The sequence below is a fragment of the Dufourea novaeangliae genome, unplaced genomic scaffold (genome assembly GCF_001272555.1).
Source record: "Dufourea novaeangliae isolate 0120121106 unplaced genomic scaffold, ASM127255v1 scaffold21, whole genome shotgun sequence".
In the NCBI taxonomy this organism is placed as follows: domain Eukaryota; kingdom Metazoa; phylum Arthropoda; class Insecta; order Hymenoptera; family Halictidae; genus Dufourea; species Dufourea novaeangliae.
The window spans coordinates 5,094,725-5,122,100 of NW_015373910.1; the positions used below are offsets into that span (position 1 = coordinate 5,094,725).

The following is a 27,376-nucleotide window of genomic DNA, read 5'->3' on the forward strand; positions in this document are numbered from 1 at the left end:
GATTGTCTTATATTTCTTGGCATAGTTTGGTGTCCTTTAGAAATTTCAAGATGTCTGTTATCTGGTGCTGTAACATTAGGATTTTTCTTCTCCCCGGAATACACGCTAAAATACGCATCCCGTGCGAGCATTACGCTCCCGTTAAAAAAAACGTTTGTCCGTAGGTCCAATTAACCACGGTCAGATTTATCTTGACTAACGCGCGACACCGGTGGTTTTGGGCCGGGCGTAGGATATATTCTACGTAGTTTTATGACGCGACTCTCCGTGCCCTGGGAATTATTTATGATTACAAGTACGCGAACCTTCTCTCGCTCTCTTTTCCATGTTCCTATTTTCCGTTGGCCCTGTAGCGGTGAGAAACACGGAGTACTCTTTCGCATCGGGGATACACATCGCCCCGGCGAGAAAAAGGAAACGGATGGAATAATTCCCATCTCGGTCTCCCGTTCCGTCGAACAGATATCCCGGTCTTAATTAAAATCCGATACAATTATTAATTATAAAGTATCTGGAGCGAAGAGTCAACGCGGAAAGTGGCACACCCTGTGAAAGGGTACCACGGAATTGAAGTTGTTCTCGAGTCCCCCAGCGATATATGATACGGTGAAAAAGATGAAGTGATATTAGTTAGTCCGATGTTTGAACCGCGCGTGGTCTGCGCGTTATTGAATGATTATTCGATGCGTTCGACAGCCGTCTCTTTTGCCACGCATTCGACCAGGTGAACAAGAAAACAACGCTCTGTCGTCCGGCGCGCGTATTTGATTGCGTTGGGGATGGGTGAAAAAGAACGGACGGAAAAGAACAATTACTTGGTCGTTTCAACAGGCGAGAAGAGAAAAAAAAAAGAGAAGAAGACGCGGAAGCGCCGGGTCACGCGAAATTGCTTCCTTGAATGCGATTTCAGAACGCTTATGTATCCGCGCTCGCTGTAATTATCCGTTTCGAGGATCGAATAAAAATTGAAACGAGCGTCACTCCTCCGGGGAGTTTCCTGAAAGCTCACGAGACTAACGAGGGAACGATTGTTTTTCGCGCAACGAGACCAGGAGAGAACCCCTGGGCATCGGGAATACGGAACGTAGGAAAACTTTGATCTTACGATATTACGTTCCCGTCGCCGTGACCCCTCGCGTTTTTCCTCCAACGACCGAAGAGGATCGAGGTGAAACACGAGAGGAAAATAGTTTCCTCGTTGGATTTTATCGACGACGAGTGCGTGCTCTCGGGTGGATCTCGCGATACGATCGTTTAACCAATTGCGCTCTTGGAAATCGAAACGTTAAAAGTCAAACGAACGCGCGACAATATCTGCTCTCTATGCTTCGACGATATAATATCACGCGATGGGGGAATGGGGGCGGAGTACCATTTGTCTCTTTATCGCGGAGCCGTCTCGTCCTCGCTCGTCGAGGCGACGCGAAACAATTCGTAATCGATTAATTAACCGACAGTCTCGATTCGAGTACAGATGCGTCGAGCTAACGAAATTATTGGAAAATTGGAGGCAGTGTGCAACAGCGGCAGCAGCAGGGTGGTGCGCGGAGGCGGCATTCACGGTGTCTGATCGCGGCCAATCCGATACTCGGTAAATACGCTGCTGCAAACCAATAGATTCGACGAAGGTGAGCGACAAGGGGAACCACGCTCGGATCGCGTTGTCTCTTTCCTCGTCTGCTCGGCCCAGGTAGTAACAAAGCGGCGTGGAAAATCTGCGGTAATGGCGCAGCGGTAGAGAGCGCGGCGACGATACGTAATCCAGATGTTTACTTAATTAAAAGTAATCCATTACCGGCAACTAGGTGGCGGGTGGGGAGGAGGGAAGCGTTTCACGGTGACTTGGATACGAACGCTGGTTCCTCGGCCTCCAAGGAGAAACACGCTATTTCGTGAAGAGACGCGCCCTGGCTTGGGGGAACGCTGTACAACGAGATACGAATGGTTCGCGTTACTCATCCAAGAATTACAGGAGATTCGTCGCAACCCGTTCCCGACCGCCTGTTTACGTAAACGCGCAAACGAGTTTGTCGTATACCTCCCCCAGCGATCGCGCGCGCGCGCGTTTCAATTTCACGATTCTCTTTCGGGGCCCGTTTGCCTTCGCGCCGATTCATCATTGGATAAATTCGAGGCTGTACGCATTCCGCTGGATGCGTATTCACGGTGGAAAAAAAAAATGAACCATCGGCATCCACGCGGTAGATCCTAGGCTCGTTTCGATCGAAATACCGAAAGGGGCTTTTGAACGATTTACACGCTCTATAATAACGCGAAACTAATTCACGGGGGGCACCCGGCCTAATAGCGAATTATCGTATTAAACTATGACGGAAACGAATTCGGCGGGTTTTAAGCCGATCGAACCAATACGATTACGATTTTAGTCGAATTAACCCGTTGCTGCCCAGGGTAAAGCCATACGCGCGGTATGGCGTGAAATATGGGGGTTGTGGCGCAGGGCACAGGCAGTGCAAGGGTGCGAAAGAGAGGGAACGAAGCGGTGGGGCCGCTGCGGTTTTCCGGTTGCATCGCCGTCGACGGAGGAGCGGAACCGTTACGATATTACAGGCCTCTCCGGGAGTTCTCGCGATTTCGTGACGGTTATTTGGCCACGTAATCTGCGAAAGTGCCGACGTTGGTTGGAATTTTCCAACAAGAGGGACAGACCGCGGAGCGGAACAAAGAGGAATAGTCGATGGGAGCGGAAGGGAGAAAGGACGCGCGCGCGGGCGACCAAACGCGGCAAGAGAATGTGGAAGGAGGCAGGAAACGATGGTAACGGTAATTATTTTCCTTTCTCGGCCCGTAACTGCTCAACCTCCCCTCCCTTGCCACCCCCTGCACTAAAACCGCCGCGCTCTCTCGGTGGCTCGAGGACTGTGCTTTTCGCGGATTAATTAAATCGTTCGCGGAACGTTCGCCGAACAAATAACCGTTGCTCCGGGAGAAAGGAACGTGGCCGCGAACCGAAACAGAACAAGAAGAGAGAGGGGGAGTGAAACAGGTTGAAAAAAATAAAAAAAAAAAACGAAAATAAATTCGAGCAAGGAGAAAGTTTCCGAGGCGAGAGAGGAGTTCTTCGGTTCGCGGCTGCCGGTCGGGTGTGGGCGATCAACCCGATGGAACAACCGCCGATCTCGCGCGGCCGGCAACCAAAGAAACTCCGCAACGAATCGGGATACGATTTTCGTATATAGAAGAAACGAACGAATCCTGCGATGCTGGTGGTGGTTTTTTTTTTATCGGTTCCCTGGTATATAACGAACGGAACCGTAAATTGCTGTTATCGTTTCTCTCGTATCCCACCCTCGACTCACGGTTCTCGCATTATCGACAGCAGAGGGTAGAAAGCAGCACAGGGGTTGGATCGATTCTTCGATCGATGAACAAAAACATCTTTGCTGCCCCTACCCTGTCTGGTTCCATCGGAACTTCTCTCGACGAGGCATTCTCGAATTCGCTGGCAGAGAATTTCAACTTTTCCTAACGGTAAAAAAATATACCCACGTTGTTCACCCAGTCTTCTTGGAGATCTGTGCTGCTTCATCCGACGAAGAATCGATACAGATTCCGAACCTTCTATACTGTCGAAACCTATGGAGAGTAACGGTGCGCGCGGAGGATTGAAATGAAAGAGGACGTCGGATTAGTGGAAGAGAAAACAGCAACAGATAGATAGAGTGAGGGGTAAAGGGGGGGGGGGAAGCAGAGAAACTCTAAACCAAAGTAATTAAACCGGGAGCGTTAATGAAAATCCACGGAAATGTACGCTGCTCGGAGCGGGTATTTTTTGCTTGTAACGCATTACCTAATTGGTCTCGCGGCTGCGAACGATCGAGCCGTGGCGGTCTTCGTCGACAAGCTCGACTAATCCCTCCTTCGATTCCCTTTCGTCGGAGAAGCGGAAACGGTCGGTGGATGGTGGTGGTGTCGTTCACGGGGAACGTAAACCGAGTTGCGTCACGGTCAAATTACATTAATGCCCGCGAAACGGCAAACTTGGCCGTATTCCGACCGGCTTTGGAATAGCGATCGGAGATCGTTGGGATAACGCCCGTCTCCGAGCCAAGCGGCACGACGGAATGTGCATGGGCCCGCGAACGCGTTAGAGGAGGACACACACGTACGGGGAAATGACTATGCGCCGCGTTCTGAGAAATCGCTAATGGAGATTGTACCCTCTATCCAGTAACTCCTCGGTGAAATCCCCCTGGGACGTAACTGCTCGCAAGATTTCCCTATTTTCCCCGGGAACAGCCACTGGGTCCTCTGGCTGGGATCGTCCGCGGGACGCGACGCGATACGACCCGCGCTGGTGGTAATTCGAAAACGCGCCTCTAAATAAAAGCGGTCGCGCGTATCGCGCGCGAACGGACCGTACGTAATTCCCGAGCCTCTGGGCCAGTTTAGATAACGAAAAATCGATAAAGTATTCGTGCTGCCGACATTGCATCCCCCACCCCTTGCGCCTCGTCGATTATTACCCTGTTGCGTATATATCCGTGGCGCTTCTATCTATGCTCGTTGGCGTGTGTCCGTGATCTAATTAGAAATTTTGAAAGCCTCCCACACGTTCATTAGGACGTCTCCGGGTCCCCCGTAATCCACCACCCCCGGTTTGTCCGAGGCACGCGAGCGTTTGGAACGCGATCGAATCGCCGCGATGTTGCTTCCATTCTCTCGGTAATCTCGATAGACCGTTTCACTGTTGTTAATCGTGATACTGCGATACTTGGAAGATCTGTTACGAATGATCGATATGTTCTTGATATCTTCTTTCAGTGAAATGTAGACTGCGTGTCAGACTGGGCCAGCGTCCCAACTATAGAAAGAAACGAGTTACTTTCGGAGGACTTGCTATCTTTTTCTAATACAGCTGATTCAACCAGTCAAAACTCAACTCACTCCCCGCCACTTAGATTTAAAACGAGATGTCAAGTCCTCCCAAAACTATCTACCTCTTTCTAAACGTACAGTCTTTTCCTTGTCGTTTCTATGTCTTTGGTCGCGAGCACAGGGGTGGTCAGAGGATCAACGTGATCGCGAACACGATGCCACGACAAGATCCATAACACGAATAGCAAAGCTCGCGTCTCCGTGATTTTTCGTACACAAGGTGATTCTTCGGTGGAGATGAAGGGTGGGAGGGGGCGGATATCCGTGCTTCCGGTTGCAACGAGAGTGCCGCGCGATGGAAGTTTATTCCCCGCGCGCATCGAATGCAGCGTCCCAAATGCGCATTCAAGCCTCGAGAGGTATTCCGTGCATCCGCATATCCCTTACGTGCACTTTCCTCGGCTCGTGTACACGCCCGCTAGCACGGCAAAGACTATATACACCTATGCTTACGAACCACCCTCCCGAACGTCCTTGTGGGATATATCAAACTCTTCGAGTAGCTTCTCTCTCCGTGGTACAGAACGCCGCCTAATGCACTTCCTGCGCCCCGGCGATGCTCTTTCGCGGGTTACAACATTCTAAGCCCCGAGGATCGACTGTTCCGCGTGCTAGACACACGACGGAACGGGGACCGACAAGCCTTTCACACGGGTTACCTTCTGAACAGAGTTGACCCGCGAAATATCCTATCTTTGAAACGATTCTTCGAATACGATCGGTCCGATGGAAAGAATCTTTACTATTCTGAAAGGGCGCAGGCGAGCAGGAACGGGGAAAAGTTCGTGAAATGTAATTTCGGTGGTCGCACGGCGATAGGATCGCGAAGAAACGCGAGGCATTTATCACGTTCCCGCGATACCATCTAAACGGGCGGTCCTCTGGCTCTCGACGAAAGCAACGTGGATTCCAACTAGGGGTTAATGCGTTACAAGGGCGAACTGGGACGATCTCGTCGATCCATCGACAGAGTTTTTTTTTTTCCTTATCTCGCGTAAGAATGCGATTCGTTTTCATCGAAGGTTATTTACGGATTCGTATCAATCCCTCTTCCCGTGACCTCCAGCGATCGAACACGATCGGGAATCTTCCTTATTTCTCTCCCGTGTTTCCTCCACGTCTCATTTCCCAAAGCTGGTTGATGTACACAGAAGAAAAAATGAATTCACAATTTCACATTGTGAAATCATTAGGAACAGTATGGAAAACCTAACGAACGAGCGGGAAGAATTACAACGCGGGACCAATGATCGCAGTGGGAAAGATTTGTTGGGTACAGCGAGCGTATCGGTTCCATCCTCTCTCGCGACTCAGCCTGTGTCCGAGAACCAGCCTCCCTCCCCCATCGATCTACTCTCTCGTATATCTCCCGATATTTTACGTCGCCGTTCGTAGACGCTCGTCGTTTGTCACGCAGTCGTTGAATCGGGCTCGCGGACACTGTTCCCTCGGATGGATCGAGATCTACGGGTTGGGATTAGTAACGGTGCAACGGGTCCAACTGGGAAACGGGAGGCAGAGAAGGGGCTAATATCCCCGCGAGCGCGCGGAATCTAGTTCATCCGGGACGAGTCAGGGCCTCCGGGAAGAATGCCAATAATAATGATTAACGGGCGACGGGGGCGAGTTCGAACTAACCGGTGGTTAGTAGTTCGGTAGGAGAGCGAGAGAGCGACGGAGTTGCCGACGATGACTCGACGCTGGGTCTGTCCAGGTATACTCTCTCTTTATCCTTCTCTCTCTTGCGCGTGTATATACGTACGTTACGTGTTTCTCTGTATAGGAGAGCGGTTAGTAGTCCGGTTGTTCGGCTTTAAGCGTGTTTGTGCAAACGTAGCAAATGCGGCCGCGAGTGTCGGGGAGTGTCCGACCACGCATACGTTGATAGGAGGGCGCGCTAGAATGCCCTGGCTTGGTCAGGTAAGTGTATGTATGTATGTTTGTGTGTCCCGAAACGGGGTGGGGTGGTGTACGCGATGTGTGTGTGTGTGTGTGTGTGTGTGTGCACGTGCCTGGGCACGGGTGGGTAGGTAGTCGAGGTCTTGGATCGATCGGCCATTCGTATGGTAATGTAAGCAACTACCGGACCGAGCTGCTTGCCAGAGCCGAAGACCCTGTCCGCTAACCAGCGTTGCTACGATGTCGAAGAGGAAAGGGAGGCAATCCGGGACTCGGTGCTCGTTGTCCGGTTCAGGGCGGAGGCAAGAGAGGAGCGAGAGACGGTATATGCTGTGAAGAAGTGAGACGGAGTGAGAGAGCGAACGAGGGAAAGGGAGGGCAAGAGAGAGATTCTCGGTTCGACGATATCTACGGTTCGTCGGTTGCCACCAACGGGGATACCAATGAGGGAGTCAGGAAACGAAACGATATGATCTATAGAGGTAGCCTGTCGAGATGATTTCAGCTGGTACTGGCGGTGATCAGGGGATAGGTGTAGAAGGGGTAAATCGAATCGGACGGCACGCGTTACCGTTTAAACGTCCGCCGAGAGAGTCCGTCTGGCGGACCACCGTACCTCGGTCGGGGCAAAACTGGCGTGCATCTCGCCATCGGTTTGCAACCACTGCCCCTGGGCTGATATCGATCCCCGTCCTCGTATCATAACGCGCGGGATTCATTTACGACTGGAAGTTTCGGAGAAACCCGGAGGGGTAGCAAGCCAACGAAGGGCCTGCACGGAACGTGTGCGTTATGGCGGAAGCCGCAAGACGGTACGAGTGGCTTGAGCCGCGAGAACACATTGGCTGTGCTCTGGTATGGACCGAGCAATATCTTGGGGGTCGCAAAGTGGGCGACCGAGCGAGTGTAGTCTCGAAACGCGATCGTTCGAGAGACCGAGTGTTCCGTGGGAAGCAACCGACACTGGAATCAAGTTATCGCGGCAAAGTGCACGGTAACGCAGTTATCCTTCACAAAGCGTCCCGCCTCCTGTCCCCTGCGCTTGATCGACCCTCGGTTCCTCTCTTTCTGCTGCCTGGACCGTAACGACCGCCGCGCCGTTTCTATACCAAACTCGTTTGATCGCTGGTCCGACAATGGATCCCTCTCTTCTTTACCATTGTATGCATCTGTGTGTGTGTATATGTGCCCTGGAAAATATTTACAAGCCGTTACTGTCCCGTGTTCGTCGTATCCCTTGCACGGTGATCCGTTCGATCCTACGATCCGTTTCCCGTACGGTTTCATTGGCGCGCAACCGAGAGGGGTACGACTGACAGCAGCAGCCAGATTCGAAACGGAGAAACCTTCGGGAGGAGGGGTGGAAATGTTGCGAGCCGCGGCAAACAAGATATTTCGATTAACGGTTCGACCCCCTCGAGCTTTCGAGCCTTCGGAATCCGGAGCGGTTTAATGAAAGATTCATGACCTCGGCGAGTTCTTAATTTAGCAGCGCTTGATTCGTGGCACCGAAACCGTTCTTCGTCGCGTGCCGAAAAAAAAAAACAGAAAAAAAGAACTCTCCATCGACCCGTTCGTCCGACCGACTCGCTTCTCGCGACTACTAAATCACTATTATTTTTGTGGAGCATTAAAAATTCTCCCCGATGGAACGACCGAGATTAGAAAATCGGGTAATTAAGTCTCTCCCGTCCTGGCCCGCCCCGACCCGGAATAGTAGAACGACGACGAAAAGTGCTCGCGTATTTCTGGCCCCGGACTGCCGAAAACTTAGTCACTTAGGAACTTTCCTATCAAGATTTCACAACGGTTACCGGTACATTAATTACACTAGTCCGTGGGATCGGTCACTCTCTTAATTGCACCCGTCTACGAGATGCAGAAGTTTCGAATTTACGCGGCAAGATCTGTACCGACGCTAGTTTGATTTTTCAGATGAACAAGAAGAAAAATAAGATCGTCGAGAGTTCGCGACGCGACCCGGAGCGAAACCATGAGAACGGGGACAAAATTTTCGCGAACAATCCCCCGGCAACTAGGGGCGCAAAATCCGATTACACAGCCGCTCTCCGGCCGCTTGTAAACGGGATACGTAAAATTAATTATCGAGGGGGCGCGACAGAGGTGCCTAGCCCGGAGCGGGGCGAGGAGGTAGAGGCGAAAGAGGATCGCGGAGACGCCTCGACGGATTCGGTGAGAACGACAACGACGACGACGACAACCATCGCGAATAGAGAACAACGACAAGAGAGAGAGAAAGGGGTAGAAATTATACCGGCTGGCTTCGCGACCGAACGACTCGACTGACTGTACGAAGTCTCTTCCCTTACGTCGACGTGTCAGCCGCGACGTCAGCCGAGGTCGAATTTTAACCGGTGGCTTTAGACTAATGACGCAAACACGGTAGGACAGCCACGCGTTGGAAAATTGCTGGGGTAACCAGTTCCCAGAGACTCGTCGCAGGGTTCTAACCTCTTTTCTTCCCTGCGTGGAATCGGAGAATCGTATTCCGGATTCATGAGGCTAGACGCGTCTTGTTCCCTCCTCGTTCCTGCGAGCTTCAAACTGATACATCCAATTACCGGGGTTCTTCTCAGCGCCGAAGATCCGTGGAAAATTGGAAGACGTTTCGGTGTTTCAGCGTTTTCCGCGGACTCGCGGGCACGTTTCGTTTGGGTTGCTCGGGAAATCGTATCCGTTCGACGACTACTCTTTGGCGTTCAACGATAACCCTTTTATAGAACCCCCCCCCCCCTCCAGAACCAATTCAATGAATTCGGAATGGACATTAGTTTACTGTCACTGTTATTGGACCAAAACAACGATGACAAACTTCTGTTTTCAATCTTGAGAAGCATCGGAGAAAGAAGAGGTACAGGTGAGAATTTCACGTTTGAACTTTCGACAGAAATTCCTACCTTAATTCGTCGAAACGCGTTCTTATGTATTCACCGAATTCGTGTGCACGCCGGAGGTAACAAAATGAAATTTACAATCCTACGACGAGGACAACCTTCGCCAACGGTTTCTCTCTGGTCAGCCCCCTCGGTAATCGCCGTAATTTTTTATTATCGTATTATTCGTCGAGATCGCGAGTAAACGAAAAGCGTGACTGTAATTTAACGTCGTAAAACGGAGAACGCGAAAGGTAAAAGCTAGGGGTGAGGGAAGGGAGGAAAGGAATTTCCCCGTGGAATAAATCGCTGGATTTCCAGATTTATCAGAGGGCGATCGCTCTTATAACCGGGAAGGAAGCAGTAAACACCGTTTATGGACAGCCGGTATTCAAGCAGCCCAATATAACGCATCGTGGCCTCTTCCGTGGAGTGGCAGGGTGGGGAGGTATAGTATAATCTAAAATTCGTTCGTGGCACAATTTCAACATCGGACCGCGATCGATATTAAAGTCCATTAAACTGGTAACCCGCGCTAACGGGTTTCAGTCGCCGCCGTGTCCGACCCGCACGCGGCTTGTTCCACTAGACGGGGCCGGCTCGAGCGGCGGCGGTATTAAGTAGTAATCTCCAAGCATGATCGGGCTGCGTTTCTGCCACCCCGATAAAAGCGACTAGAAAAAGACCGATCAAAAGGCGAGCTGGGTATCTACTCCTCGCCCACCACTATCAGCCATTACCCGCCGGGAGGACCTCTATCGACGAAACTTAATACGTTTACGGAAACGAACGACGTCGGATACCAGACGTCTTCCATGCTCCGTCGATCGTGGGAAGAAGAAACGAGAAACCTCCGACGACGTACGGTCCACGAGTTACCGTTGAAATGTACAAAGTATCGCACGGTTATCGAGAACTCGAAGTACAGCGAAACAAAAAACCGCGCGACGAAGCACTTTCGTTATAGTGGTTTCAGGGTTCGTTACTGGCGGAGTTTGATAAATTCGAAAATTTCCCTGGTCAAGAGAAAGTGGGGAAGGGGAAAACGCGCGGTAATGCTTTTCAATCTTCGTAGCTGGACAGGACCTCCGGTTGCGCGCTCGCGCAGTTTTACCGGAGTGTCGGGCAAGCGGAGGGCATTAAGTAGTAATTTCCAGGCATGAGCGGACGGCAAGTTGGAGCACTCGGTTGGCTAGCCGCGACGGGGGGAGGTCAGAAGAGAGCGCAAAAAGCGAATTAAAAGAGCGGGGGCCGCCGTGGCCAGCGGTTCCGCCAATCGCTTTAAAAGGATCGCCGTTTCGCGCGGCCACGTAACGATCGTTACGGCCGTTAAAACGGAATCGACGGCGATTCGCTTTTAACCCCGTTGAACCGTCGAAGCTGGGCCGGTGCCGGCGTAACCGGGAGTGACAGTGAATAATTCGACGGTTCCGGTGGACGTTTCCCTATCCGGGTGGACGCAATAATAATAAAATACCCCTTCGTACGGTCCCGGTGATTCGGTGGGACAAACGGGGGTGGATTCGCGAAACTAGGCTAATTTCCCGTCCGCGTATTCGTGCCTCGATGATTAAAAAAGAAGAAAAAAACAGGGAGAAGAAGATACACGCGCGGCAAGGAAAAGCGATGAATATCGATCGCGCGTAGAAATCGATCGGGAATCGCGGCGGCGAGAGATGCTTTGGTTTTAACGAAGAAACAAATCATCCAACGAGCTGGAATTTCTCCATTGTCGGCGTTGTCGGCACGAGAGCTCTCGCGCGATGCCCTTTTCACGGTCTTTCGGCTCGCTCCACTTTTTCTCCCGCCTTTTTTTCCCAGTTCTATCTCACCCCTCTCCCCGCCCACCGTTTCTCCGCCTCCGCGTCCTTACGGCGGCGAGCACAAAAGCCTTCGAAAAATATGTCAGGTCGAACAAAACGAGGCAACGGTGGCGGCGGCAGTGGTGGCGAGAAGAGCACAGACTTCGCGAGCGGCAGTAGCAAGAACGACCCCGGCTCCGAGGAGAAGAAAGATGGAACCACCCTCCACCGACCATTTTCTGCGATCCGTGAGGACGGACATCCGGGTGTAGGAAGTACAAATAAACATCCTTTTCCCTTCGTACCAACTACAACCCGCCGTCAAGTAGTTCCCCGACGTTCCTCGTTTTCTTCCAGCCTTCACGACTGGTTGCCCACAACCTGCAGGCTTATGTTCTTCCCTTCCCCCGTCTTCTCCCGCAATTCTCTTTCCTCTTGTTCGCCTTTGTTCGTTCTGTCCTTTTTTCAATCTCATAAACCGTTCCGACCCTCTTCGTCTGCTGCTCGCCTGTCTTTTATATCTTCGTTTTCCTCGTCACAGACCGAGGCAACCCCGTCTCACCCACCCCCCCAAAAAACACTCTTGTCCTTACCAGCTCGTTAAGGATAGGCGGGCTTTAGGGTGACTGCTGCGGATTGTATCGAATCGAGGGGATGAAATTGCGAGTACTCGAATACGCCCCACCCTCTGTTCGATGTCCGGTCACGCTCCTTGTCCCTTTTTGTCGTCCAATAAAAACACACACACAGCAGCTGGTCGCGACGATCCTTCCCGTCGATTTTACCCCCGGGGTCCATAGAACCAAATATTTTTCCGCATAAAGCGCGCGTCGCTGTCACGCAACAGAAACAACATCACACGCTGTAAAAACAATCGAGAAACGTCCGGTTGACGTTCGATCGAGTAGAGAGATACACATATACAGGGAGGTGGAGGTTTTTCCCCCGCTGTAAAATAGCCTTCTCGATACACGGCCGCGCTTTAATTCGACGGCGAGTTTTCTCTAAGCCTCGGTTGGTATACAGCCACGCGAGAAAGCAGCGACAGCACGATTTTCATGAATAATAAAAAGGACGAAGTGCTCGCGAGCTGACTCTCGTTGGCCCACAACCACCGCCGTCCCGTCCCGCCCCCATCAACCAACCCCACGATCTATCTATCGTTTCCCTGAGAGGGAACAATGTTTTTTCATTCTCCTCAAAATATGCTAGCCTCAGGCTCTCAACGTTGCTCCGTTCCAGGCAGGATTACCCCGTTGTCCGTGCGAGGAAGCGATTTTTCGAGGCTCCTATATTATTATTCGTTTTTTCTTTACCGTTAGGGTATTCGGTATCGCGTAAGCTCGGTGATCGAGAGATCCCGGTAAACAATGTGTGTCGCGTCAAATACCTTACGTTCTCGAGAGATGCTTTCTCGAACCGCGGAGCAAGAGAAGCGGAAAATTCCACCGACGGCTGAGAAAGAAAAGAGAGATTTTCTGAAATACATTTTCCATCAGTCACGGGGGAATAAAGTTGTAATCGCGGCGCAACGAGACACGGAAGACTCATCCAGCCCGGTTAATAGTTTTTCCATCGGTTTTCTCGATCGAAAATTAAGGGGTCGTTAAAGAGCTTTACCCAACTATTCTCCGTGCTTCGAGACTTTTTCTTTCCAGGATTCTCGAATCTCACTGAGCGAAGTTGCCCGGGCACGGTCTGCGAACTATTGCTTCATAACCTCCGAAAAGCCGTCGAACGAGAACGAGCTTATTACGCCTCCGACTTAACGAGCCCTGATTGACCGCAACAAGGAAGACCGCCTTTCGTCCGTTCCCTTCCCTCGTGTGGCTGCACGTAATATCCAGTTTCCTCAGCCAATGCTTCGTTGTCCTCCCTTCCCTCCGGATCGTTCACCGACAGATAATCGTTTTTCCCCACGATTTTCTTCATCGACATTCCTCTTCCTTGGATTCGAAATTGTTTTCGACTTTGCTCGTCGTTACCCATGGGCTCGAGGACGCGGGATGGAAGAAGTCGATCGAACATCCGTTTGAACGAAGCTCGATTCTCTCCTGACGAAGTATGGCCGTGTGGTGTGTTTTCCGTTTAACGCGATAAAGCTCGTTCGCGAATGTTTTAAAGGTATTCAAACCGTCCGCCGGTTTCATCCGCGGCATTCTCCCCAGGATACTCTTTCTTCTGTTTTTCTGTTACCTCGTCGGTAGGTGCCTTTTTCCGCGCTTTCTCTTGCTTACGCCACTCCCTTGGCCTCCCATTCGCTGACGCGTCTCAGACATTAGCTGGCATTCTCTGGCACATCCCCTTCTTTCATCCCCTTTTCCTTCCTACCGCGCCAAGCCGAAGCCCTGAACAAGCTTTTGTTGAGCTTTTGATGGAGAGATTCCGCGCTTTGCCACGCTTGTCTGGAGCTTCCTTCTTCCTCCGATCTTCTTTTTTTTTTCCTGTCTCTCTCCTCTTCGCGGCACCGCCGGCGACGGTTCTGGCCCCAATTTCTCACGATCGAAAGCCTCGCTATAGGCTATTCGGCAACTTCTTCGTATTAAAAAGAGCAGAAGGAATAACAGGGAAAGACTAGGTTTGCCAAGAACTATTACCCGCGACGAAACAACGTCGAGACGATGTGCACGCTCCTCGCGGGAGTGTAGAGGAACCGTTCGCAATAGCGTTCGAATTTCTTTAGTCTGCTGTGTGTACGCCGATCGTCTCTTTCGTGATAGCCAGAATATTCGAGGGATAGGCGCGAACCTTGCCTGGAATGTAACCCCCACACGGGTTTACTATCTGCGCGCGCGGGAAAAGTTTCGTCCTTGGGCTCTCCGTATCTCTCTCCGAGGGACCAATCTCACAGACCTCGAACATCTCCGTGGCCGCTGGTAATTTCAAACCGGCTGGCCGGTCTGGTATTCACGAAAATTTGTGCTTCCTTTAAATGAAAACCCTCGAAAAACGGTCGAATGCGCCGTGGTTGGACGGGGGTGGTCGGTGGCCGCGAAAAGAAGAAGGAACTGGGAGGTAAGGAGGGAAAAAATAAAACCATTCCCCGGGCAGCTGGCTACTTATGAATTACTTAAGAATACGGAGCGTGGCTGAATCGGCGTATTTACGGGCGTTGGGCTGGGCTTCTTCCGGAGGCGAGCTTTTTTCTGAAAGCCAACGGAGAAAATGCTCTTTCGCCCCGGCTCGCCCAAAGTGGCTGCATTCTTTCTTTCCCCGCGCGCCACACGAGAACTTTTCCATGCGGCCGGAAACTTTCCCCTCCCCTGTCGAGAAAAGGTTCGTTGGATCGCGAAGATTAAAAAACCTCGAGCAAAATCGAAGGTCAATCTTCCGCAGGGCGAAAGTTATTTAAGAAAACCCGGGACAGCTTGAAAATGTTATTCGCGACCGTGGACCACTGGATACTCGTAATTTCATCGAAACCAGTCGTCTGGAATACCGCAATTCATAATTCCAGATGACTGGAGTTAATCGGACTGGTTAGTTAAGTAGGTAGACGACGCGTTACATTTAAAAGTCAATATCAGCTACCCAAGACTGCTCTTCCATACGTCATGTACCTCTCGGTGACCCAATTGTAGACACACGTCGTTGTACGTACGCGATCATCGGTTTCTTCCGTCGAATAATTTAAGGGTCGACCAAGAACCGTCGCCCATATAATCAGCCCCTAGGTGTAGGCTGTTTTTTTAATATTCGTTGCTTTACGAACACCGTATATATCAGACGCGCGAGACATTACCGCTATTCTATTCGCGGCAGTTAATATCCAAGCCACCGATTCGAAAACGAGCGACTTAATAACGCCTGACATGGTAAAAGGGAGAGAGAGAGAACAGAGAATGGAAATTTCGTTCGACGAAATGGCCTCCGTAATTGCCGTCACGGCAATTTTCCCTAGATCGCCAATCGGATGAACGTTCCCAGAAGGGTGCGATCGGAGAGTAAGATCGTAAGAAGGGAAAGCTCTCGAAGTCGAGGACCACAGGAGAAGGAGATCGCGGAGCGACCATCGTGAAAATTCTCTTTCTGCCACGCCGGTTCCGGGGTCCGATTTGCCGACAAATACCGGATGTTCATTAGTCGGTGGAGCTTATTTGAACCGCAATCGTCCAAACTGAACAGTCTCCTACCGTTGGTCCACGGTGAACCATCGACAGGCGATAATCACACGCACGCGCTTTCATCGTTTCAACGAATCGCAAATTCACCGTGAACCTCCGCCCTCCAGCCCAACCAACCCCCGTTCGATATTTTCTCTAATGCGTCGGATTAATTAGCTAATGGACCAACGAATATTTGATATCGTGCTCCCGATATTTACATTTATTTCGTAAGCGGGGCCAGGGGTGTATTTGTGCATGAATTCGCGATATCATTAATATGCGTCGCCATTCAGCTTGTAATACGAATCTAATTTGTGGTGTAAGTCAAATTTGTCGACCGCCACGTCAGTTTGTTTGACATAAATTTTCCTGGCCATACCCGGGCCGTTACGTGAACGGGGAGGGAGTCCTCCCTCCGTTGAGCGATATCGATTCGATGGAACTGCTACGATTTCACCTGAACGAACTACGGTCCCACGGAGATATGGTGCTGAGCGTCGGTGGTATTAGATCTTGGACTTTCGCGAACGGTAGAGCAAACCCCGTTGCCGTCTCGGGGTTGCCTGATAATTCATTCGAACGATACTGTGATCCTGTATCGAGATACATCGATGATTTACCAGCACCTTCCTCGATTTCCCCGCCACAGTTTCAATTTCAGAGACGCGAAACGCACACGCGGTGTCACAGGCTTGATAAGGAAATTCCACCCTTTACGTACCTTCGAATCGATAGGTTTACCACCAACGTGTGCTTTACTCACCGTGAAAGATCAAAAGAGCGCGCGCATAGACGACCGTATCCACGGTGTGTGCGCTTTTTTTTTTTCTCCTCGCGTGAACAAAGTTTTCATTCTTGCAGCCATTGTTCGCCATTGAATCATCGAATATCGGGACGTACGAGGTTTTGCACTTTAATCATCGATGTTCCACGCGCGGTTCTCTATTTACTTTGCCATCGATAACGCGGATTCCCCGTCACTTTCCCTTTTTCGTCACGGGGGGAGGGAATGTATTTCCGAAAATCCGGAGCTGCCTCTGCCAGACGCTTTATAAATGGGGCGCGAGTCACCCCGTGCTACGACCGTGTGTATATCCCGTCGACTCGAAATGTTTGACGCTCGAATTTCGTCCAGTTAGAACAGCGCCCGGTGACTATTCTCTGCGTGAGAATCGGAAAAATCGTTGGTTGTTCCACCTACCGAGCGTAAAGAATTCCCCATCGCGAGGCGTCGTTTGTGTCGATTTATTCTGACGCTGTACTCCACGGCGTGTATTTCGTCGCGTTACTCCTGGTCGCGAGGGTATGGAATGGCTCAAAGCTCTCGCGACGGCGTCCAGTTTACACGCGAAAGAAAACGTCCGAATGCAAACACCGGGTATTACCGACTCCCTTGGATTGTTTGCACATCGTTAACGGGGGCCACCCCTTTGGGCCGTTTTCGCGGGATTTTCTCGGTCTCCGGAAAATCTACAGAGTACGTCGCCGCGACGGGCGTAAGAACGGGTCGAGAACGGGTCTCAAAGGTTTTCGTTTGGGTGTTCGGGGAGAGCTATAAATAAAAGGACGGTAACTTTCGAGGGAAAGTTTCGGCCAGCGTCGACTCGAAATCACGAAACTATCTCGCGAGGTCAACGAAGCGACGCGGAAAACTCGAGGCGAGTCAGCGAGGAGGGTAAATTTGCGAGGTGAAAAAAGAATGCTCGATATCTAGGTATCTTTTCGCACTGGTTTTATTTTCTTTCCTAACAACCGTTCCGTCAGGATTACGGGCGTAATACGCTTTGTACGCGGCGACCCTCCTTCGATTCTCGTTCAGTAATGCATTCCCCGTCCGTTTTGAAGCTCTACGACTCTTTTGTAAAACAGTGGGATAACACTGGTGGGTTACTTACAAGTAGAGATTGCCAAGTCTAGTGCTGACTTTTTAATGAGGTTTGGTTTGGGGTAAGGCTTGAAATTCTGAAGCCAATGATATTTATGTCAGTCGCATATTAACATTAGTTTACGAGATATTTAGTGTTAAAATTGTAGCTATTTGTAACTGAAACAAACATCATTGGCTTGAAAATTCCAAGCTCTACCATTATAAGAAACCTCATTAAAAAGTCAGCGTTACACGTAGGGATCTCTCGTTGTTAGTCGATAAGTGAAATAGGTCGTTTCTAGCACGCCGACTGTGTAGCCCTTCTGCTCAGTTTTATTTCTATGCTTAGTGTTCGTGGAAACTATGCAGATCGGCAGTGCAGCGTGATCGTGGTAATATCCGTTTCAATTTAAAAAGAAAAACTAGATCGTCCAGCATAATACATCCTCTCGTTTCCACCCTTGTGAAAACTGATCGAGCCACGGGTAGGAACGACCCCCTCGAAGTCTGTCGGCAAAATAATTAATTGATGGAGGAAATGCTTCGTACGGGAATACCGATCGAGCGCGCGGCGGCAGTTGCCCTGAAAAGCGAGCGCGATTGAAATGGAAAAAACATCGGTAAACTTTGTGTTTCCGATCAGCCCCGGCCGCCCACGGCTTTCGTTCATTCGTTCGCCTTTCCTTTTTATATAACCTCTGCCATCGCCCTTCGCCGCTTTCGGCCTCGATATCAATTCCGCCGCTGATAAATCTCCGGGAGCACACTTTATATTCACGATATTGTAATCGGATGAATAAATACAAGCGGTGGCTGTAAGTCGTTCCATCAAACATGCATATAGGCACGACTTCGATTCAATTGATAAGAACTAAGAGGTAAGAGTGCTATCGAGTCGCCGGTCGGGAATGAAAAGCTTCAACAGGCCCGCGCGCGCACTTTATTTCTTCGTCGTTGCCAAGCATTCCTGGCTTTTGTTATTTCTTTTCTTCTTCGTCCCTACCCCCATTCTCTCGTGGTATTTCACCTCTCTGTTTCTCTGTTAACGACCCCCCGATCCCCCCCTCGACGAATACGAGACCCGATTTCGTTTCTTCTGGACAAGCGTAATGCGTGCAGAATTAATTACGAGATCAAAAGACGATTTAGGGTGGCTTCCCCCCTCCCCCCCTGTCGGAGGGAACGTCTCCTCACTCCACCATCCATCTCCCGTTCGAGACGAGTTTGGTCTTTAGAGCCTAATCCCCTAGAGCCGGTACTCGAAACCGAGCCACTTGATGCAAGGCCTCGTTAAGATGAGTCTGCTTGAATCGTTCTTGAAGGGGCTAGTAGCTTGAATATTACGAGACCCTCTCCCCCTCCGTTCGGTATTACACCACTTGCTTGCTGCTGTTGCTGCCACGATACCAGTTATTCTAACTTCGAGCGTTTCGCATTAGCATCGTTTCTCAAGCCTCACCAAGGATATCCGTAGACCCAACGGAATCTCCGGTTATAATTTTCGGCCGTAAAGAATAGACCCATTTCCAAGAGAATACGGCTCGAAACCGCCCCGTGTATAAATTAGCTCCTCCAACGCGCTGCCAAACGTCTTATCGGAACGCGTCTCGAATCGACGGAATCCCGGAGTTCGGCAATATTGCCAGTTCGAGAAGTTCCACGCGAAACCTATGTGTTAATTAAAAGTCCGATAAAGTTGAAAAAAAAAAAGATATCGAGAAACTTCGGCCGGAGTAACCGGAAGACACAAGTTTAATTATTTTCCGCGAATGTAGCAAAAATTTCGACTTCCACATTGACGATCCTCGCGGGAAAACTTCGATGGAGGCAGAAATTTCTGGGCGTACCGCGGCCAGGGAAGCAACTTTTCTTTCGGTCTTTCATAACTTTAATTGCTCGATTCGCCTGTTTTCTTCCCTCGATCCCGACGAACTTGACGGGAAATTCACCCGTCCATTCATCCATCTATTGGTATGGCCGCCGTGGCATTCGCGATGTTCGTCAAAGGAAAATCGCCTCCGATACCGTACCAGGTTTTCGCGGCCCTTCTTTCTTCCAGGCGGTCTCCCGTTTAATTTTTCGATCTCACCGACGCATATTCCATTGGCTTCGTTTCGGAGGCCGATTTACGGAGGTTCGTCCCGTCGTGTCGTCGACGGAGCACTTTTCCCGCGAACCCAGCCAATTTTCAATAGATCGATTTCCCTCGAAATGACGTGAGACGGGATATACGAGTGCGACGTAGATACGCGAGCACGTATTCACAGTTTACATGTTCGGTGAACCGAACGTCGTACGAAAAAGCACTGCACTGTAGTTTACGATCGCGTCGTTCAGTAATTTCGTTCGAATGTCTAAACGGTAAGATACGGTATCGTGGGATTCGAATGGGTTTCACGAATCGAGGCTGGTTAAGTTAATATAAAATCAAATGTATTTAACTGAGTGTATACTTAGAATTACGGTCGTTAACTCCAGGGTTGCTTCACACTGTCCTACGGTATTCGACACTAAAATCCACTCTCTTGCTTTACTAACATTCGAATTTGCACTCACTTCACCGACGTTCCAACCGACACTGCGGTCCTTCCATTTGCCAAACACCCAGTCAAGGTGGTCCTTGTCCCACCATAAAACTAACCGTAAACACTATTCCACAAAGAATGCAGGCGTCACGCTACTTCACAATGTCACGACGATACGCGTGGCCCGGTCGTAAATTATCTTCCGAAGACAGCCAATACAGCACCAAGTCACGTCACGTAAACATTAAAGAAGTAAACAGACCTTCCGATATTCAAATTTCCCCCACTACCATCCGACGTTTTCCCCCAATTCCTTCTATCTGGTAACGCCGATCCTAACCAACAAGACAGCGTAAAAACATATAACAAAAGCAGTATCAATTTAATATTCATCACCTAATCGCCACAACCTAAAGCCGAAACAATAACAACAGAGCCAGACAATAGGCCTCTCGTACTACTACAATATGATAAAAATAATCTCGAACCCGTTCGTATACCCATAGAAAGGGTTGTAAATCCTCGATCCGCCGCAAGTTATTCCAGCCCATCCTGTACACGCTCAAGATGGAAGTGATCGCGCGCGCGCCCTGCATAGCTGCATCGTCGGCCGCCGCACGGGGTTGAATTATGAAAGCGCGTTTGCACGGGACTTTTACGGTGGGAATTTTAACCAGTGTAGTTTATTGGCCCGTTCCTTATTGAGGAGCACACCTTTCCCCTCCGACGATTTCGCGCGCCACCGACAGGAACGAATTAATTTCTGCTTCCGCATCGTCAGCCGGCCACAAATTTCGCAGCGGAGCCGATCACGCAGCGGCCCCGCGATCATCGCGCGTTCGTCCGCGACGTGCCAGCGGCACCCCTTTAAAGCCCGCTCAGCCGGAAAAGCGGAAATCCCGCCGAGTGAGCGGAATGCCGGTGAAAAATGCGAGTTTAATTCCTTCCGCTTTTATGGCCGACGTATCTCATAAAGGCGAGTAAACGAAAAAAAAAAACATCGGAAGGGAAGAGAGAGAGAGAGAGCAAGCCCCAGCGGTCGAGCCGTGGGGAGAGACGCTCAGGCGTTTCGTATCGAACGTAATTACGGTTGCGGCACCCCCCGCTGCCATTCTCGATGTAGAGAAACATCGGTTGCGAACCGCAAGCCAGCCGCTGCTACTGCTGCTGCCGTGCCAATACTTCGTAAATTGAACTACCGTTCGCCTCAGGCAGCTCCGAAGTAGGTATACGTCCGCCCTGAAACTCCATCCCTCTGTCTTTCTTCTCCATCTCTCTGTCTTGCACGCAAATTTTCGAGACGTTTCACCCCTTGCCATCACTGCTCTCTCCCTTTCTCCGTCGAGAGTCCGATCGTTTCAGCCGGGCGTCTTTTCTGAATGAAACTTTTCAAGTGTTTCGGGACGGCCGAGTGGTCCGGGTCGACTGTTCGCGTCTCCATAGGGATTGGAGGTTGAAATCCAACCGGGTCGCTCGGTGGCTCCGTCGAGAAAAGACTCCCCTCCGCCCCTTGGAGCCAAAGAGAAAAAAAAGGGTGGAGAAAGAGAGAAGAGCTTTCTGGTTAAGGTGAACAGAGTCCGAAGGAAATTGGCAGAATGGGCCGACGAAAGGTTCCTCGTGCTCGTTCTCCTCCCTTCCTACCCCCGCTGTCCCTGGTCTTTTTCTAGCCACGGTGTAACGGTAAGAGAAGGCTTTGTTCGCGCACGATGCGACACCGCCCGTTGTCCCGGTAAGAGAAAATTGCGATTTATCGGAGTGCGTGCTTGTCACGGTTCCCGGCCGTTTTCTCTGTGAAGCTTCCGGGAAAAGATTTTCATCGCGCCGCGAGGGAAACATCTTTGGTGTCTGTCGTCGCGGAACCAACGAACGAACCAGGGGACACGGCTACGTAGCCGGTTGCCGCACCGTCTTCCTACCGCGATAAGTTCCTCGGGGATAAGCTCCCGAGGTACCCCCCTCCACCGTATAAACCTTTCTTGTTTCCCAGGGCGAAGTTACCCGCGAATATTTTACCGTGAAATATTTACGGCCACCAACGAGAGATCCCCAACTTTCGATCCCGGGACGAAAACTCTTAATCGATTCCCGAGGAAATTTTCTAATTAGGTCGTGTGCACCGTTTTCTGTGTTTTCTTTTTCGTTTTCCCAACCTTTCCACCACTGGCCCCGTTTTTACATACCGTCCAATATACGTGTATTCTCGCTCGGGTCCTGCCAGTCACGTTTTCCCATCAAAATGTAGATGTAGCGCGGCGGCGGCGGACAGCCGGCGAACGTATTATTTTTTTTTTCCGCCCCGATCCCTAAGCGTTATTTATGCGCCGCCACCGGCGCTTTGCCCCGTCGATCTTTAAATTCCCTGGCAGCCCGGGGAACACGCGGCTGCTGCGGGATCGTTATTATTTCCGTATCACGTTGAAAGGGATTTTCGGCCCCTGCGCGGAAACTAAAAGTACACGGCGTGCGTGGTCCTGAATGTATAACCGTGACACGGAGATTCGTCGGATATTTCAAAGAATTTGACAACGTCCAGATTTCGAGGATCCAAGGATTCGCGAGAGATCGACGACTCGAAATCGTTTTACATTTGCCTCGATCGGCCCGCGGCCATTTCTCCGCTCGATTCCGTCCCCGGTTTTTCATCGTGGGAATCCTACGGTGTAACCCCGGCGAAATCCGACGCGTCGAAAAATACATCTTACCGCGCTTCGCCGAGCGGAAACGAAGCGAGGCGAGTCACCTGTTGCTTAATAACGGGGATACCGTCTGGCGAAGATTACAATTTATTCGCGTCCATCCTCCATCCCTTTCGATAAATAAAATAAAAACGTACGGAAATTGATTTTCTCGCCGCGAATTCGCGACTGTTCGCCCCGTGCTTTTTTCCATTTACTCGGGAAGCCTAGAATGACGCTTCGTGTCTTCTCGAGAATTCATTGCCTCGACTAGGGTAAAACGGATGGAGCCAAGGGAGACGTTCTCTTTTAAACGTTCAACGATAAAAAGAGAGAGACAGAGAGATGAAGGAAAAGTACGGAGAAACGTTCGCGAGGCAATCGTGTGCTACAAGCTGAAGCAAACGAAGGGATCGATAATTTATCTTAGACGGTTCCTAGCGGCGAATTGCCGGGCGCATCGACGTAAAACGGTTAACCGTCACTGCTTCGGTACGTGACTGAACGAACGAAGGAATGTCCCCACACAAGACCTCCGAGCACAAACGAGTCCCCGCGATGTAATCGCCTCCTCGTTACCGTGCACCTCGCGGTGGTGTCTATACAGTCTACGATGCCGTTTTCGTCGTCTCTACGAGCCCGTGAAAATCGTCGTGACGCGGTTGCAAACGGTTCGATCGACCAGCGAACGTGGGGCGTGCGCCGCGCGCTACGTCGTTAGGATCACGGTGGAGAACGCAACGGTCTCTGAAGAACAACGGGAATCTTGATTCCGCGAGGAAGAAGAGGAATTCACGCGAGATCGTCGACTCGGTTGTGAATCCAGAAACCGTTGAAATCTCGTTGGGTAGAACGCAAGTAGAAAGAGAGAGAGGTGTGGCGAATCCAGAAATCGACAAGGACAATAGGTTTGATGGTAGATTCTCGTCGTCGCCGGTTGTATTGTCAGTGGTGGTGGTTGGGTAAATGCGACGGGGCGAGGGAAGGAATTGTTTATCGCGAGCCGAGAGAGTGAGACCGACCGCTCTTGGGGGGTGGCAAGGATGAACGACGACGACAAGTCGAGAAGGGGGCGGGAAAGAAACGATAACGAGGACAAAAGAAGCCGCGCGCCGTAGAAGAAAACAATGGAAGAAAATCCCCGCTGAAAAGTACCGGACGAAGAACGACGAGGACGACGGAGGCGGCGAGTTCTTCGGGGCGCGATGACACGGCAGCTCGACTGAATCTGACAGAATTCAACGGGTTTAACCCCCTTGCTTCGTCGCTCGACGATGAACCACCCCTTCGCTCGTGGGGGAGAGAGGAGGCGTCAGCCGAGCAACCTTTCGACGAAAACGCCAACGATTCCACCGCGTTAATTGTGCTCGTTAACGAGGGCAGAAGGAAAAATCGGAAAGACGAACGCGTCTCGAGCTTTACTCTGAATCTCGCGGTGACTTTATCTCGGCGAGGAAACGCGGCCATTGTCGCGGGACGAGAAAACGATCTTTTCCGTCACGATTCGTCGCTCCCGAAACTCGTCTCGGTCGGGAGTCTTCGAGGAACCGATTCAAACGACGCTACCCTTTCATTCGGGAGGGGGAGTAATGCTCTCGTCGAGAACTCTGAATAATTTGTAAAACGTGGGAAACGACGGAGCTCGCCTTCAAGTTGTTTGCGGCAGTGATATGCAACAAGCTAGCTCACGTAGTCGCAAGAGAGTGGAAGCATCGTTTTACGTGTCTTTAAAATTATGTTGAGATTTATGGCGAGTACCGTTTCCAGAAGGAACTCTCTCTCTCTCTCTTGGCGTCGTATTTTTAAGAATTTATTTGGGTCAACGTTTCCTTCCGCACGCCCGAGTTCGAGCAGGAAGCAACGCCTCTTTTTTTTCAATTTTTATAGGTCAGTGATATCGTTTAATTGAAACGGATTCTCTATTTTTCCCTCTCGTTCATTCTATCTCTCTCTTGCTCTCTGAATGTACGTATATATTCGCGGGGAAGTTGATTGTTCGTGCCAGAAACGATAGACTCGTCGTCGTCGCAGTTCGAGAATTCGTAATAACCCGATAAAAATCATGAAGGCGCGAGTTGCGTAGACCACTCGATGCCTCGGTTTATTCGAAAAGTTTGCCGTACTGCTCGATTCCCGGACACGCGATGGTGGAATCCTAACGCGATCCAACAGGTATTCCCGACTTAAAATGTATTTACAAGCGGAGGAGAGACGGCCAGATCAAAGTTGGCGAAAGTCCTACGGCGCAGCCAACTTCGGGAAGGCTTGCGCTGGCGAGTTCCGATTGCTCTTTTAATTGACGAGATTATAATAGAGCGATTTACGGGGTTGAACCGCCGCTGACGATGGTAATTGCAGTTTGATCGCCAGGTCTTCGGTAACTTTCACCCAGTTTGCGGGGCCCTTGTAATAATTTGTCGACGACGGCTTGAACCAATTTCTTGGCTCCGTAGGCATCGACGTCGTCCTTTACCCGTTCCAATTCACGACGAGAGTATCGCGGGAATCGTCTCGAATACTTTCGAGCTTCGGGCCCGCAATTATCGTAGGCGGTCGAATATCTCCCCGAGATAATGACGACGACGGGAGGTCGTGTCGGGAGCTTCCCTCGATGCGAAAAAGAAAAAAATGGAAATTGGAACGCGCCTTTAATTAATCTCACGTGGCACAATTATCGGTGGATTTAATTATCGAAAGAAAACCGTCGAGGTGGGGTTAGTTTGCGGCTTACCAAGCCGCCCCATTGAAACGGAACCAAGAACTGCCCGAAGTTGTCTGAAACTTCGAGTGCAACATCCTCCAACTTAAATTTAACTACGAGTTCACCCTAAGGATTAACGCGGTATCGTTGTAATTACGCCGCCGAAGAACGAGGGCAATATGGCCTCGCAACGCTCCTCAAAACAAGTCAAATTAATCTTCTCTTGCCTGAAACGACTTTCGAGCAGCATCTACCACGCGCGCGTGCGACTTGGCAACTTTGCGTTCGAATTACAAAAAAAAAAAAAAAAAACATAATAAAGGTTCCTCGCCGTTCTATTTTACAATTTTTTCAATTAGACCCCTTCGAATAGGGGAATGCACCGTGTCGGAATTGCTGGGCGCGGAGAGTGCTCTCCGGAATACGCGAGAAACAGGATAAATCGATCGGCTTCTTGCCCGGCGTGTCCGAGAATAGAAATTTCGAGGCATCGACCGTCGCGAGTATTTCCCCCGGTCATTCCATTCCTTCCCTCCAACCCCTCTATAAACCGTTTTACGAACTTTTTCCGGTATATTGAATTCTGATTCCATTCTCGAACACTCGGACACCGGTATATCCAGTCGCGTCTACTCGGGGGGGTATCAGTGGACCGTCTTCACGGAGACGAAGCCTCTGTTTCCCCCGTCTTGGGAGATGGAAACGGGAATGGGATATCCTCGCAGTTCCAATGGCTTTTCCTAACTTTCGATCCCGCGGGACTGACCGCGGGATGCCCTGGGCTTCTGCCCGTTCCCCGATTCTATGCGGACCACGGACGGCTATGCTGCCCCGATACTTTCAATCCGTACGCCGGTAACTCTGTGCCTCGCGTCCACCCTACAATCGACGAATCGAGACACGATCTCCATATGCCTACGATTCACGGGCACCTACCACCCCCGATTTTAATCCTTCCCTTCGTTTTGTCCGGTTGAAACGATGATGTTGGAATTGATGAAAACTTGGAAACTGAATTTCTGGTTTAACATATTCATTATACTTTCCATTGTGGTGATTTTTACAATTGTACACATTTCAAACCATCCTGAACAAAAAATGAAATTTATTTACCAACAGCTTACGATACTCTTTCTGTTACAGCGGAAAAACTACCGAACGGATTCCCGTTAATATCGCAAGCGCCGACGACCAAGGTGGTCGAAGTGAGTCACAACGCGGTTCTACTCTGCACGGCGGTCGGTTCGCCGCCACCTATCATTTCCTGGGTACGAGACACGCTTCCCATCGACACGACCAATCCACGGTACACGGTTTTAGACACCGGTAAGTAAGACCATGATACTCCCACACCGATTCCAATTACGTTCCCTACGCGGTTACTCGAAGCTTCCTCCTCCTCCAGGCGCGCCGAAGAATCGCGAATAACCGCGTAAATCACCGGCTGATAAGCTGTGTTAACGAAGATTAAAGGTGCGCTGGGGAGATCGAAAGCGCGGTTGTAAAGTGGATACGCGAGACTCGACGGTAAAGGTGGTCGAGGGGAAGAAAAATATGGGATGATGGGATAGATCGAAGATGTTTGGCCGTGGTATAACGGGGCAGGTAACAATAGGCGAGGGTGAAGCCCGGTGGCGCGTGTCATATCTCGTCGAGTGCCAGAGTGCGTAAGTCACTGTCAACTCGCGGGAGCGTTGATCGAGTGGTCACGCGATATGGGGAACATCCAGCACATCCATCTCATTCGCTGGGAGCCGCGCACCTGCTCTGTTCGCGAAGTACGCTTCTCGTGTCTGGTCATACGCGAGGAGGGGGGGATCAATATCATCGACGTTTTCTATCGAAAAGTTTCCGCGAGATCCGTGGACTTTTCCCGTTGAACCGAGGAGAACTTCCACCGGTTAATAGATCGCAGACGGTGAAATACCACAAAATACTATTCCGAAAGTATTGGTGATACCAATTCTTGGTTCTGGATAGTGTTATTATTTATCGTGGGTGCGTGGAA

The 27,376-nt window shown here is 50.6% G+C and overlaps 1 protein-coding gene across 1 annotated transcript in view; it reads left to right on the forward strand.

The window, feature by feature from the left end:
* LOC107193920 (tyrosine-protein phosphatase Lar) overlaps positions 1–27,376 on the forward strand; it is a 193,593-nt gene that overhangs the window by 136,497 nt on the left and 29,720 nt on the right. The window contains exon 5 of the mRNA XM_015583459.1: positions 26,512–26,694. Within this exon, the coding sequence (XP_015438945.1) occupies positions 26,512–26,694 (183 nt within the window). The remainder of the gene's footprint in view (positions 1–26,511; positions 26,695–27,376) is intronic.